Consider the following 19,948-nt stretch of genomic DNA (forward strand, 5'->3'; position numbering starts at 1 on the left):
AACGCATTGTGGACACCATGGTAAAGAGTAGGACATCAGCGAACTGATTAAATAAAAAAAGCATGCCTATGTCAAGGGAAGTTCGGTGCGGATTGCCCTGCACGAGGTTGTGCATAAAATAGAAGAATCCTTCGATGCCAAGACGTACACATTGGGGGTTTGCATTGATATCGAGAGGGCGTTTAATAATGTGCGAAGCGACACACTGATCCAATCCTTAGACCAGTACCGGGTGGACCCGTTCCTTAGAGACAGGATAAACCATATGCTAAGGTACAGGTGGATAAATTGTGTGTCCCACGGCATAAATATAAGGGAGAAAGTGGCACAGGACACGTCACAGGAGGGCGCAATTGTTATCCGATTTGGCTGAAATGTTGTACAACGGCTTCTCCCAAGATCTTCAATATACGTATCAAATATGGTCCCAATCGGATTATAGCCTAATACAGCTCCCCTATAAGCCGATCTCCCTATTTTACTTCTTGAGCCCATAAAGGGCGCAATTCTTATTCGATTTGGCTGAAATTTTACACAATGGTGTCCAATATTCAATTCTTTGTGGTCCGAATCGGACCGTAACTTGATATAGCTCCAATAGCATAGCAATTCTTTTTTTCTTTTCTTTATCCTTTGTTACCTTAAAAGGGATGCCGGGAAGAGAACTCGGCAAATGCGATCCATGGTGGATGGTAAATAAGATTCGGCCCGGCCGAACTTAGCACGCTTTTACTTGTTTTTGCTTGCAAGTCTATTATCTAAACAAAGTAATCATGAAAAAAGGTTGCGAAAAGCGAACATAGTATCAGCATTCCTCAACGACGAATTCCTGGTAAAACATTACGAAGTCATCGTGAGGTGAATTACAACAAACTAGCGCCATCTGTGTGTGGGTAGTGAGTGGCGAATTCACGTTTTCTTGTGTGGTTTTTAAATCCCAACTAAATAAAAAAACCGTCTTTGTTTAATTTTGATTTTTTTTTTAATTTTTTATACTTTTTTCTTTTAATTAATTCTATTTTACAAATGTGTAATCTTTTGTGTATTCCTCTTAAAAAATACTAAAATAATTAAAAATGGTCTTTCAGCTGCGATTGGAAAAGGTTTTTTTGGTCTTTAAAAATATATATAAATGTATACATATAAAACAAAGGATGGCAGCTATTCTGTTTAAAAGATCAAAAACAGGAGACTTAATTAAGAGAGGGAGCGAGAGAGCGAGAAGTGAAAGAAAAGTTAATGAAAGGTGTGGGAAAGTTTTTTTTTTCACAATAAAAACGGAATTTGTACAGGTTGAAGGGAAAAATGGAGACAAACAAAAGAAGGAAAACGTAAAGGCATGGAACTTTGGTAAAATGGTAGAGGCTTAATTGTTGAATGGTACACAGAGAGAGAGAGAGAGAGAGAGAGAGAGAGAGAAAGAAAGACAGTTGAAGAATAGGTTTGAGAAATACAAAACTACAGTTTGTAGAAATAGTGACAGATGAGTATTTGTTTTGTTTTTAGGTTTTAGGTCTAGACTCCGAAGATTAAGATGGAGTATCATCTTCTAGCGTACATTTGAGAATTGGTTTCATATATGATTTGTTTTGTTTTTTTTTTTAATCAGACTCTAGTAAGAACTACTTCAGTAACGTAATTCTCTGCTTGGTTTTTAGAATTTAAAGATTTTTGCAGAAACTCTTGTAGAAGCAAAGTCTCCACAAAGAAAACAGAATCCTAACAAAAACTTAAAAATTATATAAATTAGCTCCCCTCGGATGTCAGGCGACTTAGACTGAGAATCCATCACCAGTGGGATCCAAGATCCAGGGGTAGTTGTTGGGGCACTCCATGCAGGTGAATAGACGCAATGTCTCACCGGGCAATTCGCGGGTGGTCAAGGGGCAGGCGTTGGGTAGCGAGCAGTAGGGCTGACCCTTGACGTCACATTTCTCCTTCCATTCTTGGAAGTCGCGCAAGGCGTTCAATTCGACGGGATTTTGCATCCATTGGATGACCTGCAAGTTGGTGACGAAGAAGACATCGTTGCGACCCAACATTTCTTCAATGAATTTAATCAATTCATCCTTGTATTCCTTCTTGGATTTCAACCAGGAGGCGTGGAAGTGGAGGCCCAAAGGAGCACGGTTGCTATTGTAGTGACGGTTGAAGTTGTGACGCAGAAGTCTACCGAATTGATCGCCGCTGGCAATGTTGGAGCAGGAGTCCACCATATGACAACCGGGCAAAGACTCGTCGAAGGTTGGGTCATCACGACGATCCAATTCGTTCATGACCATTTCCCAGACGGGGTGGCTGCGAGAGGGGCAGTTGTGGGCGTTGCCATTGCACTTGTGGGGCATGCGGAAGTACAAGGTGTAGGGCCAGATGGGCACACGGCCCAAAGAGGCGGTAATGGAGGCATCATAGACAAAGAATTGATCGGACATCATTTCGAATTGTTTGTTGCCACCGACACGCAAGTAAGGAGCACGCATACCAATGATGGAGCCATCGGTGATGTTGGCGAAACGTTCAATGATCAAACGGGCACCGGCCATCTCAGCCAACCAATCGTCATAGGTGCCAGAGGTCCAGTAGTTGGGATCATCTTTATGGGTCAAAGAGAAGACGGAAATTTCGTGGCCCTTGCGATGCAAATCTTGAACAGCGGAATAGTTGGTGTATTTGTGGGAAACGAAGAAGGTACCCTTGATGGAGCAGCCATTGGGGTTCTGGCGGTTGCCGTTAAAGACTTCCTCATACAAATCAATGTTGTCCACATTGACGGCACCATTGAAGGTAATGGTGATCATTTGGGGTACTTGTTGGGGTTCAATGCCACCAGGGATGCGAGTGCCATCAGCTGAGCAGAAGCAATCAGGCAAGGCACACTGGGTGGGGTCGCATTCCGGAGCGCGGTTTGGATCGTCATCAACAGCTAAAAAAAAAAGAGAAGTCATTGCGAAATTCATTGCCTATTGGCAGGGTGTTTACTTACAGCATGCATTTTCATCGGATTCATCCTTACAATCGGGCTTGCCGTTACAGAAAAGCTCTTTGTCCAAACATTCGCCATCACCGCAAGACAATTTGCCTTCGGGGCAAATGGGCTCATCGGTTTTGAAAATGGGTTTGGCCTTGCGAGGCTCTAAACAAAAACGGAGATAAAGGGAAAGTTAGAAGATGCCAAAACAAGACTTGGTGGTAGAAACTTAAAAGAAGAAGGGGTGGTTCTACTTGAGTTAGTCAAACAAAGTTCTCAGTGGTAAAGCATTAGTTACAAAAGTTTTGGGATTGGAAGTTTTGTTTTCGTGGGGTGTTTTTTGAGGTAAGGATATGATTTAGGTGTTGAAGAGGTAAGGATTAGTAATGACTGGATGCAAGTATGATCGAATGAAGGGGAAATTAGCCAAAACCAAAGTTCATGAGCAGTTTTTATTTTACATTAGAGGGGCGGGCGGGGTGTTGGGTGTTCTTATACTCTTGTGGCTGTTAACTAACTAAACTTGATGTTTGTCATTTTTGATTTTTTTTTTAGCTGTGAAGTTAAGGTCCTTGTGTCCCCTGCCAGATTGTGTGTGTTTTTTTGTAGTTTGGTTTGGTTGTTTTCTTTATTGTAATTTTATTATCCCAAAAGTTGTTGGTCGACTTACTTTCTTTCTCATTGCAGTTAGTTACTTTAGCCTTCCAGTCACAAGTTTGTTTCATAATGTCGAAGGCCAGACCGGAGGGACATATGATTTCTTTCAAACCTGATCTTGTACATCTAAAACACACAAAAAATGGGAAATTTCGTGGGTATGTTTTTTTGTTTTTGGAGGGACCATGTGTTTCATATCATCATTCATCATTTGCTCTCATACTCAGCACATTCATTCACTCTCACACACACACACACACACACACATCATTCGAATATGTTAAGAGGCTTCAACGGAAAAATCTTTAAAATCTATAACTTTCGTTGAATTTTACGTTGATGTAGAACTTTGGTTTAGAGACAAACATTTGTGGTTGGCTGTTGGCAGGATATCAGTCGTTAAGTTAACACACATAGACACAATATTAACACAGGTAAAAAGAGTTAGCAACACATATTTAAAATCTATGTATTTTAGAGTTCTTGTGGTGGAATTTATCATGGAAATTATATAACATTGAATATTCTCAAAACGCATGGGAAGTCCTTTGTTTAGCACAGCGACATATAGGCAGAGTGATATTAAGGGGAGAGAGAGACACACACAAATACAGAAAGACAGAGAGAGAGAGAGAGAATGATGATTGATATAATGTTATAATTATGAAAAATGATAATTTTTGAGTTCACACAAATCACCAGAACGACAGAGAAGTAAAGATTGTCCACAGAATGAGATATGTTTTTATATTTTGTTGTTGGAAAACGCATACATATACGCACGCACACACACACACACACAAAACAGAGCGGTTAAGACAGGTGTTTAGAGAAGAAAATTTGGAATCCTTTTTAACCATTTGACCATTTTATCATGTCAGACCAAATGTAGCCAAGACGAAAAAAGAGTTAAAACGTAAAAACACAAGAAACGGATGTGGAAACAGGAAATTATGTTTTGAGGAGCTTATTTTTGTTTTGAAGGAATATATATTTTGGGGGAAAGAGGAAATACATATTTTGGATTTTGTTGTTGTTGTGGTGGTTTAAGGATTTGTTTTTTTTTAATTTTTGCTGTACTGGCATATCTTCACTTACTCTCAGTTTCATCGCAGTTTTTAACATTTGTTTTCCAATCACATGTTTGTCTTGTTATATCAAATGCCAAACCGCCGGCACATTTTATAGAGGCTAAACGTGGAGCTCCATTTTCACCGGCGCTATCACATCTTGACGTTTTGTTAAAAATTAAAATTTTCGTTTATATATATATATTGAATTATATTAAGTTACAAATTGGGAGGTATGAAAAAGATTAATGAGTACAAAAAAAAAACATTTTGAATTTTTAAAACTCCAAACAAATGCACCATGTTTTGAGTATAAAAAAAGGATGCAATAAAAATGAAAACAAAAAATCTTGATGCTTATTATGCTGCAAAGAATTAGTTTAAAATGAAATTTTCATAAAAGAGATAACAATAAACAACCTAAGTGGGCTAATTCGAAATAACTTTGATTCGTTATCCGTTTTGACAAATTTAACAGTTAACCGTTATCATAAGGATGTGTCAAAATGTTCTGGCATAATAATAGAGTAGCCAGTATGGCTATTTTAAGAAATAGATGTTGTTTTGTTGTAACCAGGGCTGCCAGATTAATTTAAAAGAAAAACAGCGCGTGTCAAGAAGAAAATTGGCGTTTTAAAAATCGAAACATTTGTTTTAACAGTGAAGCGCACAGTTTTAATAAAAAAATAAGTAAAAAGGTCTTAAGTTTGGTTGAGGTTGGGTATGAACTAACCATAATGGATAAATTTTAACCCGGGTAAAAAATACACCGTATGCGATTTTCAACTATGTCCATATTTACCACGGATACAGAGGGGTCCTATACAGCCCAATTTTATAATTTTTTTTGCCGAAATCAGAAAAAATGCGTCATTCGCGTGATAAAGCAGGGGGTCTAAAGCTGCTATTATGTAATCAGACATGTCATATCTAATTTCGAAAATTTGATTCTATTTCGATTTCTATCTATTTCGAGATTTAGACCGGATTTGGCGTTAATGCTAAGTGGTTTAATACCACTCTATTTACCGAATTTTCGCAAGTTAAGGCAAAATACGTTCCCAACGAACTCAATAAGTCAAAACGATCGATTTTAGTAGCAGCTATGTCCAAATTACTTTAGATTTGAAGTATAGAAAAGGTCAGAAATGGTCTTTAAAAGATCAAAAGAAATTTCATCAGGACCTGTATTTATGGCAATTATATATAAATGTACCCTTATAACTCACTGTACTTAATTTTAGTCGAAAGTGGTAACTGAGGCAGTTAAATCTGGAGATTGGTTGATATCAAGATCAAGAACTACCTCTTTAAAAATAAAAATTTTAAAAAAAATCGGCATTTTTTTTGCAATTTTGGAAGGTTCAAATCGGCAAAATGCCGCCATAAATTGTCATATCTGGCAGCCCTGGTTGCAACACCGCTATTTTTTTCGGTAAATGAATGTGAGAAAGATTTTCCCGCTAATCAGTTTTCAACGTAAATTAGCGATTGGCAACGCCAAAATCTCTCACCCACAAGACATCATAATTGTATTAAGAACATTTCGGCTGTATAGGTTATCATTTGCTATTTACTCACACACTTCTTAAAGTGGTGTATAGAGAAACCATAGTTTGGTGCGGTGAAAACGTTATCGATTTCCCAAAACGTCATCGATTTTTATCACTCTTCTAAAGCAGAGAGAGAGACGAGCTAATTTATCTAGGTGAATAATTATTGCTAGAACGAACTTTTTTTTAATGATTACAGAAATGGACATAGACGGATGGGTAACAGGTAAAGGGCCTGGAAAGGGCAACTCTTTAGTTATATCGTATTTCCCGGTCGCTCTCTGCATTTCTATACATGTCCTGTTATCGATTTCTTTTTGTTCAAATGATGGGCACATAATAACAAGATCGGATGTTTTGAAGCAACTGTGAATTGCGGATGTAATGACATAATCATTAATTGGACAACATATTTGGGATGCCAATGTTACTTGTATCGATTAGGAGGTCGCATTAGAGTAAAATATTCCGGAGACTTTGGTTTCCAATACTGTAATGAGGCTCTTTCTATGTGGTGGCTGTGGTTTGCAGAAAACCCATTACCCACCAGAAAGACGAACTATGTAGCATATTGGGGTGGTAACGCATACCACATAATTCCCTCTGCAGGCTTGGACTATTGAAGTAGTTGTCGGCATAAAACACGACTCTGAAAGAGTATTTTATCGCTGTCGTTGATTAGCTGCCATTAAAAATGCAAAAAAGTGCCAAAAGTACCACCTACGCCACACAATGATACGGAGTTGAAATCTATTAAGAATTAAAAATCTTAACGGACCTAATATATTTTGAATTTGAATATTATCTGTTAAAACTTAAATTGAATAAAAAAAGTTTTGTTTCTTAACAAATTTTTAATCTATTCAATTTGAATGCAAAATAATTTTTATGAAAATTTCACTTTAATCTATGTGTGACTATTAACAAATATTTTTGTTTTGTTTATTACATATATCAAATTTATTTAATTTTTGGAAAAGTTCTTTATGATTTTTTTTTTTTAATTTTCGAAAATACCTTCAATGATGTGAGCCTTTTGTAAACAATTTTTGTGTTTTTTTCATCAAAAGTGACCAGAAAAGATTTTTCAAGATTTTTTAAGTTGTAGCCAAATTTAAATACTGTGAGTACAAAATAGTTCATGATATTTATTCTTACCTGTATACTTCACGGCAATCGGCTTCGGCGTCTAAACGGAAATACTCATCTCCGGGTCTGTCATTACAAACCTCTTCGACATCAACTCCTTCGAGTTTGTCATTGGAATCTTGGCTGGCAGCTAAAAACCAAAAATTTAAATTTATAAAAATTAAGTCACAAAAGTCAAAAGTCAACAAATTTAAAATTCTAATTAAATCATTATTTTAATACAATCGGGGAATGTGTTGCGCGAACGTGTTTTGAGCCGGCTTATTTTTACATAATTAGTTTTTTTTTTATTTTGCCTATAAACGAAAACGAAAGGCAATCACGCTCCATAAGAGGTCTATAACTAGCCAATGGCTAGATGAGTGGCTGCCTTGGTGTCGGATTACAGTCAGGCGTTTAACCAGTTTCCGTATACCAACTAAGACGACCCGATCCGATCTACTAGCCAACCATTCCTCAGCCATAAAGAGTAAAAGTAATGTAGAAAATTTGTAAACTCTTTGCCTTTAAGCCATCAGCAAATGCAGTCAGTCAGTCGAACGATCGAGTGGCCCAACCAGTTTTGTTGGGTTTATAACAAAAAAAAAAAAAAAACAAGTGAAGAAAAAAACCAGAAAAAATATTTTAAGCATTGCATAAACAATCGAGGATATTATGACAGATTTGAGTGGATTTTTTTCTTTCTTATAAAAGACAAAGAAAACAACAACGACAGCAACAATGTTATGTAAATATAAACCAGCAACTTCAAAGCTCGTGCCCAAGTATGGGTACTGAAGTCTTATATGAGGTATGCGGGGTGACTATTAATTTACAACAAGAACTGTAACTAAAGACTACAGCATCTTTAAGCACAGCTTAGCCCGGCTTGGCCTGGTCTGTTATGGAGCTTAGCCAAATGTCGCTTTTTTTTATAAAAAAAAAAGTTGTTTTTCTCTATGAAACTCATTGATGCTGCTTGTTGGGTGCTTTTATGGAGTAGTCTGGTTGTTGTTGTCGGCATTTACCGCGATCTATGATCTTTTGTGATCTATAGGGGAGAGTATGGCTCTTTGCTGAGCTGATGTTTGTTTTAGTTGAAGTCTAGTGTCTGTTGTTTTTCTTTGGCTGCTACTGGGCTTAAGTGGTTAACCTTGGCTTGGCTTGGCTTGGCTTGACTTGACTTTTACTAATCACCATTAATTATTGGCAATTGTTAATATAAGCAATTCTCAGAACTCCAAAGCACCTTATAAGTCAGCCTTCCAAATGCATTCAAAGGTCACGTGAGTTGAGACATTGAATTGTGGGCATTTATGAGATTGCTGAAAGTGCTACACTTTAAACTACAGCCCTCGCTTCTATTTTTGCTTTTTTTTCGGCAGACGTGGCATCACTGTTTTCTCATTTCCATATTTAAAATGGCGCTTTTACACACTTCCTTTGTTTCAAAATAAAAACGGCGGCCATTTTGAGATTAGCACTTTAACTACAATTTAATTTCCTCCTTTACATTGTTTTTGTGTATTGAACTTTTTTTTGAATATTCTTTTGAAAATGTCAACTTACCCAAAGCACAGCACAGCACTATTAAGCCTAAAACGGGCAACACACGCGCCATCTTGCGTATGTGCTTGTCTTTGTTTTCTCGATTTGCTGGGGAGACCTTTAAAGGAAAGAAATTTGAAAGAAATTCCAATGTAAGCACACTTTTGTCACCAATGAAACGCAAAAATATATTTTTGGTAAAAAAAAAAAAAATAGAAAACTTTAATACTAACTTCTTTGTTTGTAGTTTATGGTTATAAACTATAAACGTTAGCTGGCGTACTTGCTCAATACACAGCCACGATTACACTAGGTGTAGCCTGACAGCAGCAAGTTCTATTTATTAAGATGCACAAATGTCTTGAAAGTTTTTAAAACGAAATTTTGCAGAATGGTGAATAAAAGTGTCCAAACCCAAAAACCAACCAAACCCTAACACCACTAAGCGAACCCACCTCTCCACTACCAGATTGTTTAAAAAAAGCTGAGTTTTTGCTCTCTTGCCTGGCCTCTCCCCAGTGGAGGTGAATTTCTCCTTTACCTTTGTCAAGTAGGGGTATAACTGGTTTAAGCTTTACTCTCAGAGTTGGTCGTTTCGTCGAAAGAGTCAAAAATACAGGGGAAGCTTTTTCCAGTCGAATGCGATTAATATGCACCCCAAAAAAATTGTTAATGCATTTGGAATATTTGAATAAAAAGCCAGTTTTTGAAGGAGCTCATCATGAATGGCTCAAATTAAGAAAATCAGTTTATATAACAGCCTGTATATCGGGGTTGTTGGAACATTCCTAAAAACCAACTTTGTTGGATGCATGCGCTGTTGGCGGGGGTAACATTTGCGCTACCACCGCTGAGAGTACACCTCCACCTCACTGTTAGGGTTTGTTGCTTAAGTCTTTTGTTTTAATTTCAATATTTTGTCTGAAACGAGAGAAAAAGGGGCAACATTTTGCTTTGAAGAGTCCACCTCTACCATGGTGAACTCAACGTTAAGTTTGTTGCTTAAGTCTTTTGTTTAAATTTGAATATTTTATATCAAACCAAGAAATCTTGTTTTTATTTTTATTTTTACTGCTGCCTCTTCTTATAGCAAAATTGCGCAAGCTGACTGGTCCAGTGTTGGTTTCAGCAAATAAATGATGGGCTTCAAGACGAATTTAGTAACAGCAAGCAAGAAGCCACACCGTATCGCACACATAAAAATAATTATTTGTTTTTTTTTGTTCTTTCTAAACACCAAGGCAAAATGGGATGGCCTCTCTATGCAACTAAGGAGTGGAGTGTGTTTATCCAAGCGAAACTCACTCCCAACAAATTTTTATTTGAACAAGTAATGATGAAATTGACATTTAAACTCGTGCAGGCGTTGCAAAGTTAAACGAATAAAAAAGATGCAAAATATTTACAAACATGTACATCATGCTTAAATGTCAACAAATAAAGAAAAAAACTCCCAAGCTCTCGTATATTCAATTCAAAAATTACTTTGTTTGCCGTTATCGGCTACTGCTGCACAGAGAGACGTATTTTATATAATAACCATGGTTTTGAAAACAAAGCCGGCATTTTTTTCTGGTTCATTTGTTTTTCAAACAACTTTTCTGCTATTGCTGGCTGTTGTTTTCACCTCAGCCTGAGGTGAATACTAATTAGCGTACAACGAAATTTTTATTTCGCTACGCGGTACCAGAATGGTCTACCACCATTCGCCGCCAGTGAGTTCTTTTCCAGCAAATTTTAGAAAACCACAGAACAACGAACAAACACTTGTCGATAAGGAACAATGATTTTGCATTCAGTTCACGTTTTTAGTTCTCATAACGTGGCAGAGTTGTTTGGTTATTTCCCCTCCTCGTCTGCCATCAGAGTCTATATTTTTCTAGACCAGGCAGAGGTTGTGGCCACGAATCATCCAATCACGCAACCCATCATCAGGCTACTCGTGCATTTAAGAATAATAATAGTAACATCAATTATTTGTATACTGATTTCTTTGTGGCATTGTTTGTGAGCAAGCAAAGAGTTCTTTTGTTTCTTCGAACGGTTTTCGATTGAAATCCATAGATATTTTTATAGGCCTCAATTAAAAGGTTATTCAACTCCCCTATTGGGCTTCTTTTTTTCTATTACAAAATAAGTGATTAAATTGTTTCAATTTGAGCTGGGCAACCTCTCCTAGTAGATCTGTTGTATTGGATTATATATGTGTGGGTTCTGGGAAATTTCTTTTTCACTTTTTGACAATAAAGATAACTACATACTTTTTGTGTTTTTTGTTTAAAAGATTGTTTAACATTTTCTTCTTCAACAAAATAAAAATTACCCCTACACACATCACTTACTTTGTACATTCGCCTTTGGAACACCCGAAGGCGAAGTTTCTGTAACCCTATCGATTATTGGCTTAGAATTACCTCCGGATTTTATATTATCATGTCAACATGTATGTTTTTTCGTCTTTTCCTGAAATATGTCCCACAATGTCAAGATTGTGAAGACCATAAGCTCGAACAGTGCAATTGGAGAAGTGTGTGTGCTTGTTATATCCGAATAACTGCGGACTGGAACAAAATACTCTTTTTATGAGCTTGAAAAGTTCATTCAGAAGATCGGTCGGTTAAATATGGCTGCCTACTTGGGGGCTACTCCTAAATTTTGCATACTTGCTTATTGAGATATCAAATATAAACCCAAGTATAAAGAATGGACACAAATTGTGGCAAAAACTGGCATAAAAGAATCCATCGGATGAAATATCTATATCGTAGCTATATCTAAAATCGATTTTGATGAAATTTTGCACACGTCAATTGAACCCATTATAGAAAATTTTGTTTTGGTAGAACTAAAGTTGTGGCTTTTATAACCATGAAAGGTCTAATCGGATGAAAAATATGCATGGAAGCATTTTCTAAATCTGAACCGATTTTAGTCAAATTTTGACCACGTATTGGAACGTTAATTAACACGCCTCATGCAAAATTTTAGAATTGTGGGACCAAAATTGTGGCTACCTATAGCCATGGTAGGCCATATCGTATGAAAGATGCATACGGCAGCTATGTTTTTCTAACTCTGAATCGGTTTTCCTTCGGCCAGGAAAGTAACATGACAGACGGACACAGCTAAATCGAATCAGGAAGTAATTTTGAGCCGATTGGTATGCATAACAATGGATTAAGCTTTTCTCCTTCTTAGCGTTCCAAACAAATGTTTCACAGTTGTGGTATAGGTTAGGTTGGGTTGAATGGGTGAACTACCTTTGCTAAGTTCATTTGGAGGCCAGTTAAGCCCATGGTTATACCATAGAGATAACGAAAAGAGAAGTTGTGAGACCTCGGATGAATGGTTATAGACGATAAAAAAACAGCAATAATGGAAAACTAGAGCGGCTGTGAACGTTTCGTGAGAGCACGTATGTGCCTTTGCCAGATTGTATCGCACCTCCTGTTGATGAATCGGGAGGTCCACGAATCTCAGGAGAGAGAGAGCAAGATCACCCACATGTTAGAAAAATTGCAAGTGCTACATAGTCTCCTGCTTAGCCTCATCATCTGCAACTTCTGCAGAAGTCATTGTGCGGTATTAGCAAGCGCGCCACCATGTGGCCTATGGTACTGTGACTCCTGTCAAGGTGCTCACCGGCCTCCTACCGAACGCCAGTAACTCCTTCGGTCACTCAGGCCAGACTGCCCTAGCGGTCTGACAACCATCCACGGAGTCCCATCTCGCCACCGATCTCGCACTGGCTATTTCATCTACTATGTTCCACGCCCCTCCACCAAACCAGTGTCCCATACGATAGTACTGGTTTTACAATGGCCGTATACATCCAATAAGTCATGGTAGGGGTAACCCCCCAATTCCTACCCAAAATTTTCTTACAGTAGTAAGAATCGAACTGTGCCTTATGGCTTCCTTCCTCCTCCAGAAAAGCTTCGAATAGAGGACTATGCCAAGGACTTCCCGTCCAAGGACTAGAGTCTAAACTCCGATATGTTGTATCTTCGAGTGAAGAGCACCAGTTCTGTCTTTCTTGAGTTGGTCCTTAAACCCTTTCTAGAGGCTCATCGCGACAGTTTCTTCGGTGACCCTTTTATGATCTTGCTGATCGTCGATAAAAACCTGCCTCGGACCAGCCGCATGACGTCTTTTTTGCCATATTCGCCAAGTTCCAACAAGACTTCCTTTATCACGAAGTTCCACAGAATCGGTGTGAACAGTCCCATTTCTAACCACATATTATGAGTTCATTAGGGGATAATAGGGAAATCCCCGTGTAGTCCAGGGCTGCCACCATTGATCCTATTTCCACGTTATTAAAGGCCCCCCATGAAGGCAGCCATAGTGTGCTCCTTTCGCCAAAGGGACGTCTTGACCTCTTGTACTGTCCCCACCAACCTGCCTCTGAGGCATGCGTGTTGTGCCCCACTTAAGTTCTCCGGTGTCAGCCCCTCCCTCAACATCAGATCTTACAGTCTATCCAACGTTTTGAGCAAACACGATGTTAGACTAATGGGCCTGTAATCTTTCGTCGTGCTGTGGTTTATTTTTCCCGCATTGGAGATAAAGACCACACTGAACTTCCTTCATGTCCTCGATATGTAAGACCAAGCCAGGCTTGACAGGACCATTTTCGTTCTAGCCAGGACAGGGTATCTCCGAGGGACTTGTGCAGCAGTGCCCGGATAACACCCTTCGGTCCAGATGATTTAAATGGCCGAAAAGTTTGGACTGCCCACACTATTTTCCGCTTGTTAACGATATGCCTGATAAAGTTATCCGCCTAGGACGCTTCGGTAGGTATTATTTATTATTGATCAGAAGATTTACTGTATTCTGAGCCCTCTCGGTGTGAGTTCCGTCCTGCCTTCTCAAGGAGCTAGGCATGTTAGGATCCATCGGGAGCATGCCTAGCTATCTGAGTAGGGAGGACGGAACTTAGGTCGTTGATCGAGATATAGCGCTACCTACCTGTTTTCCAATTCTCCTTCTTTTTGAACTTGCCCAGGGCCTCAATAAATTCGTCACAGCCCTCTGCCGCGTTCTCTCTCTTTCTCTCTTGGCCTTATTTAAAAGCCGACTGCTCTCCCCCCTTAGTGTCTTTAGTTCTACTGTCCAGTAGGGCTGGCTGGTTTTACGCGGCGATATTAGCTTTGGACATGCCTTCAGAAGGGCCTCGTTCAGGCATTCCGTGACAAGACCAACTGACGCTTCAAGTTCCCTTGCGTTCGCTAAAGTCCCCTCAGGGGGCCCCAACTTTTGCATCTGTTCCATTAACATATCCCTGTGATAAGGGGCCTCCTTTTTATTGCCGAGTCCGAACGGCGTGCCGCATAGCGACACCAATTGGTAAGAAAGTTTAAACCTGTCAGCATACCTCACAAATGTAGCCAGCATTAGTAAGCATCGCTAAATTTTTTTCTGATTTTCACGCCGGGGTTTGAACCCAGGCGACCGGCGTCAAAGGCGAACATGCTAACCTCTGCGCCACGGTGGCCACCTCCTCGTTGCAAATTTAGTTTTTTCTTCTTGCTGCAATCATTGACCAATTTACTTACTTACTTTAATTGGCTATGACAAAATATTTGTTCCACTAGCCGAACGTAGAATAGCGTTCCAAGCGCCCCGATCTTCTGCGCTCATTCTAAAATCTCTGACACCAAGTTTCGAGGTGTCTCCCACAACTTGATCTTTCCATCGGGCTTTTGGTCTTCCCGGTTTGCGTGTACCACCGTGTTTGCCTTCCCCATACAGCTCGTGGTTCATACGTCGCCTATATTCTCTATTAACGCAAACTGGTCCATATATTTTACGAAGAATCTTTCTCTCAAATACTCCAATCACTGCCTCATCTGCTTTTACAAGTACCCATGCTTCAGAACCATATAACAGCACGGGTAGTATCAGTGCCTTGTATAGTGTAATCTTCGTCTGTCGAGAGGTGGAGTTGTTTCTAAACTGCTTACTTAGTCCAAAGTAGCATCTGTTTGCCAGTATTATTCTACGCTTAATCTCAAAACTGGTGTCATTCGTTTCGGTAACGGCGTTGCCGAGGTAGATAAAGTTACTGACTGTCTCAAAGTTGTGATTCCCAACTTTCTCCATTTTCTTAATCTGCTCGGTTGTGCAAGGCTTTTTGGGAGCCTTTTTGTCTTATCTCCATTTACTGCCAGACCCATTTTCACTGACTCTCTTTTGATTCTTTCAAAGGCTACAGTTACTACTGCAGCCTTGGCAAGAATCGATATCATAGGTGACCGACCTATGATATCAATGTCGTCGGCATAGGCCAGTAGCCTGTGTTCTCTTGGGATTAGTGTGCCATATCTATTCACATCTGCATCTCGTATAATCTTCTCCAGCAGGATATTAAAGAGATCATACGATAGGCTGTCTCCTTGTCTGAAACCTCGTTTGGTATTAAATGGTTGGGAGAGATTCTTTCCTATTCTTACTGAGGAACGCGTATCAGCAAGTGTCATCCTGCAGAGTCTTATTAATTTTGCAGGGATACCGAACTCAGACATGGCTTGAAATACCTTTGAACGTAAAGGAGTATCGAAAGTAGTCAATTGATTTGTCCTTCTCGGGTCTTTTCCAGGATTTGGCGCAGTGTGAATATCTGGTCTAGGGTGGATTTACCAGGTCTAAAGCCGCATTGATAGGGCCCAATTATCTCACAGTACGCTCGAAAGTATCTTGTATGCGATGGGGAGGAGACTTATTCCTCTGTAGTTGGCACATTCCGTCTTGCCTCCTTTCTTGTGTGCGGGTATGCGTTCTTCTAGCCAGATTGCGCATACGCCTTATCAGCGTGTCGCCTCCGGTCTTAAATAGTTCAGCGGTAACCCGTCGGCTCCTGCTGCCTTGTTGTTCTTTAGTCGAGTCACTGCTACTTGGACCTCATTCTGACTAGGAGGTAAACATTCTATACCATCATCAGGGATTGGTTCTGCGGTATCCAATTTACCTTCATCATTTAAACTTAGTCCAAAAAGGGTTAACAGTTCTCAGGCTAAAAATGTGTAAGGCACTTTTAATAACCTTGATCGTAATGCAAACCCTACCTACAGGTGTGGGTGCCTTGGCACCTGTAATTGAGAGTAATGCTTCAAGCACATAACCTGTCATCAGACTAACAAATGAGGAAGAGACGGGTAAACCAGACGGATGCAAAGTTCGTCCCCAGCCTTTAAGTACTAAACTACTAAATTTCCGATAAAAATTTCATTAATGAACAGGGGATACTTCTCTGATATCAATGAGTGCAGTCCGATTAAAGTTTAAGCTCAATGATAAGAGTATACCAAATGCAAATTGTGCCCATGAACATTCTACTAAGGTACAGGGGCTAACTTCTCACATATCATTGAGTGCAGTCCAATTCCGAGTTTAAGCCGCCTTTTTATAGTCGAGTTCGTACGGCATCCGCTGTGCGACACCTATGGAGAGAAGTTTTTCTGATGGTTTCGCCAGGATTCAAATGCTGCTAACCTTTGCGCTATGGTGGCCTCCAGAAGGTCAACTCATCTCACAAATATAGCTCCATTATGGAGTTATATGGGAGTATGTAGTGGGTACAAATTCATACTCAAATTAAAGGTGTTTTTTTTTTTGAAAACATGCATATTTCATAATATATTTAACAATATTGTCGATACTATCGATAGTTAAGAAGAAAAATATCAAAACTATAGAATGGAGCTAAGCCCTACTCCTCAACCTGATGAAGCGCATGCAGGCGTTCAGCGTCATAGGCGGACATGCTAACCTCTGCGCTATGGTGGCCTATCATTGTTTAATTTTTTTTTTCATTGTTTAAAAAAAAATTCTTATAAATTTTGTTTTCAGAAAAATTTTGATTAAAGTTTTGTCTTTAAAAAAAATGTTGTTAAGATTTTGTCTTTGGAAACATTTTATTGCAATTTAAACTTTAGAAACAAATTCACTAAAATTTCGTCTTCGGAGAAAATTTGATCGAGATTTTATTCTTTAGAGAAAATTTGATCGAATCTACTTACCCTAATTTTCAGTCAAATCAAATCTATTCAAAATTGCTCGACTCTGCTGCCCTGTGTTTATCACACTTAATAAAAACATGTTGAGTTCGGTCTTGTCGGACTTTTGATATCCACCACCATGGATATGTTATTCATCCCAGTTTTTATTTTTTTCTACAACTCCACTACCATATCCTTAGTCATATCCCAACGTGGGCTGGTGTTGGTCATATTTGACTCAGGTCCCGAGAGCTCTTATAAAAGTCACAGGTTCATCAAAATCGGGCAATAAATCCGTTTTTTATGAGATTATAACCCTAAATTGGAAGATCGGTTTATATGCCAGCTATATCTAAATATGGGCCGATTTGAAATATATTCTAGTCAAATGTCGGATGACTTAAAACAACTCACTGTTTCACATTTCAGCGAATTCAGGTAATAAAAGAACCTAAATCGGCAGATCGTCCTATTTGGCAGCTATTCAAATGTGGTCCAATTTGGCCCATTCAAGAACTTAGCCTGCGTGTATAAAAAAATACGGATCTGTGCGCAAATTTGAGCTCAATATCTCAATTCGAAGGCTTTATCGTGATAACAACAGACACACGCTCATCTTTAAATCGTTTGGAATTTTACGACGTTTAAGAATATATTGGGTTGCCCAAAAAGTAATTGCGGATTTTTCATATAGTCGGCGTTGACAAATTTTTTCACAGCTTGTGACTCTGTAATTCCATTCTTTCTTCTGTCAGTTATCAGCTGTTATTTTTAGATTGCTTTAGAAAAAAAGTATATTTGATTAAAGTTCATTCTAAGTTCTATTAAAAATGCATTTACTTTCTTTTAAAAAATCCGCAATCACTTTTTGGGCATCCCAATATATACTTTGTTGGGTTGGAAATGCAGATATCTACGGAACGGAATGACTAAATGAATATACCCCCTATTCAATGGTGGCGGGAATAAAAAAAAAGCTTTACGACAGTAATTATTTCCTGGACGATGATATAAAAACTGGACAACACCTACTTTTTCCATTCCTTGTCATGCAAACAGTCATTTACAACTTTCTACACACTAAAAGCCTTGAAGGTAATGCAGTTCCTTGTTCATGTTTAGCATAAAATACCCTTCGACAATGAAAGTTGACAAATTTGTCTTAAGTCACATTAGGAAGTCGACGACTTTGACTTCTTAATGGCAAAAAATCTAACTTTTGCAAATTACTTTCCCTTTTAACAGCGCTTAAGCCATAACTGCTGGCTCTGGCAGCTTTTGACGTCTAAACAAACGTTTGACGTTGGCTAGAAAGTGTTGTAGAGAGACAAACAAAGAACAAAAGCGTAAAAAAGACTTCCTGATTGGTAGCTTGCTTAACGGTTCTCGGTTTCCTATTATAATTGTGGGCTAATAAATAATTTTGTATTATCACCAATTTGTTAAATATTCATTTAGTGAATTTCAATTTTGAAATTCTAAATTTGAATGAAATGTTCTAGGTGGGGTATATGTCAGTAAGGCGATTAAAATTGGATATTGGATCAAGAAAGGAAGTTCTATGCAATAAGACCATTAAATTTTTATACCCACCATCGTAGGACAGGGGGTATATTCATTTAGTCATTCCGCTTGCAACACATCGAAATATCAATTTCCGACCCTCCCTCCCTACAAGGTATATATATTTCGGATCGTCGTAAAATTCCAAGACGATTTAACGATGTCCGTGTGTCTGTCCGTCTATCCGTCCGTCCGTATGTTGTAATCACTCTACAGGCTTCAAAAATTGAGTTATTGAGCTGAAATTTGGCACAGATACGTCTTTTTGATGCACACTGGTTAAGTTCTTGAAGGGGACAAATCGGACCATATTTGTATATGGCTGCTATATAGACCGATTTTCCGATAAAGGGTCTAATGCCCATAAATGCTTTATTTTTCATCCGATTTTGCTGACATTTTAGACAGTGAGTAGTTTAAGGACTCCCGGCATCTGACCCAACTATGGTTCTGATCGCACTATATTTAGGTATAGCTGCCATATAGACCTATCTCCCGATAAAGGGTCTGAAGACTATAACAGCTTTATTTATTTCCCGATTTCGCTGATATTTGAAACAGTGATTAGTTTTAGGCCTCCCGACATTGATTAGATCGGTCTATATTTAGATATAGCTGCCATATAGACCGATCTGCCCATAAAGGGTCTGAAGCCCATAAAAGCTTTATTTACTATCCAATTTCGCTGAAATTTCAGGCAGTGAGTTACTTTAAGCCTCCCGACATCTGACCTAAGTATGGTTAAGATCGGACTATATTTAGATATAGCTGCCATATAGACCGATCTGCCGATAAATGGTCTGAAGCCCATAAAAGCTTTATTTTTTAAACGATTTCTCTGAAATCTGAAACAGTGGCCTCTTAACTTTAAACCTAAATATGGCCTCTCAACTTCGAACCTAAATATGGCTCAGATCGGACTATATTTAGATATAGCTTTCATATAGACCGATCTGCCGATAAAGGGTCTGAAGCCGATAAAAGCTTTATTTATCACCCGATTTCGCTGAAATTTAAAAAGGCGGAATATTTTAATCCTCCAGACATCTGACCTAAGTATGGTTAAGATCGGACTATATTTAGATATAGCTGCTATATAGACCGATCTGCCGATAAAGGGTCTGAAGCCCATAAAAGCTTTATTTTTTATCTGATATCGCTGAAATTTAAAATAGTGAGTAGTTTTAGGCCTCCCAACATCTGATCCAAATATGGTTAAGATCGGACTATATTTAGATGTGGCTGCCATATACACCGATCGACCGATAAAGGGTCTGGAGTCCGTTAAAGCATTATTTTTTATCCAATTTCACTGAAATTTGAAACAGTGAGTTGTTTTAGGACCCGAATATGGTAAAAATAGGACTGTATTTAGATATAGCTGTCATATAGACCGATATGCCGGTTAAGGGTCTGAAGCTTTATAACCCGATTTTGTTGAAATTTGAAATACAAAAT

The 19,948-nt window shown here is 38.7% G+C and overlaps 1 protein-coding gene across 2 annotated transcripts; it reads right to left on the reverse strand.

Moving 5' to 3' along the window:
• Positions 1–1,401: 1,401 nt before the first annotated feature.
• On the reverse strand, positions 1,402–9,253 carry LOC106087066 (chitin deacetylase 1). 2 transcript variants are annotated; one of them, XM_013251959.2, is made up of 6 exons: positions 9,158–9,253; positions 8,946–9,042; positions 7,407–7,527; positions 3,639–3,751; positions 2,984–3,133; positions 1,402–2,923 (listed from the first exon to the last, which is right to left on the reverse strand). In XM_013251959.2, exons 2-6 carry the CDS (start codon positions 8,995–8,997, stop codon positions 1,773–1,775), a joined length of 1,587 nt encoding a protein of 528 aa, XP_013107413.1. In that variant the 5' UTR covers positions 8,998–9,042; positions 9,158–9,253; the 3' UTR covers positions 1,402–1,772. The 2 variants fall into 2 exon arrangements, with proteins under 2 accessions (XP_013107413.1, XP_013107412.1); XM_013251958.2 differs by lacking the exon at positions 3,639–3,751 and adding an exon at positions 4,724–4,854.
• Positions 9,254–19,948: the final 10,695 nt, after the last annotated feature.

This window comes from Stomoxys calcitrans, chromosome 1 (assembly GCF_963082655.1).
Source record: "Stomoxys calcitrans chromosome 1, idStoCalc2.1, whole genome shotgun sequence".
In the NCBI taxonomy this organism is placed as follows: domain Eukaryota; kingdom Metazoa; phylum Arthropoda; class Insecta; order Diptera; family Muscidae; genus Stomoxys; species Stomoxys calcitrans.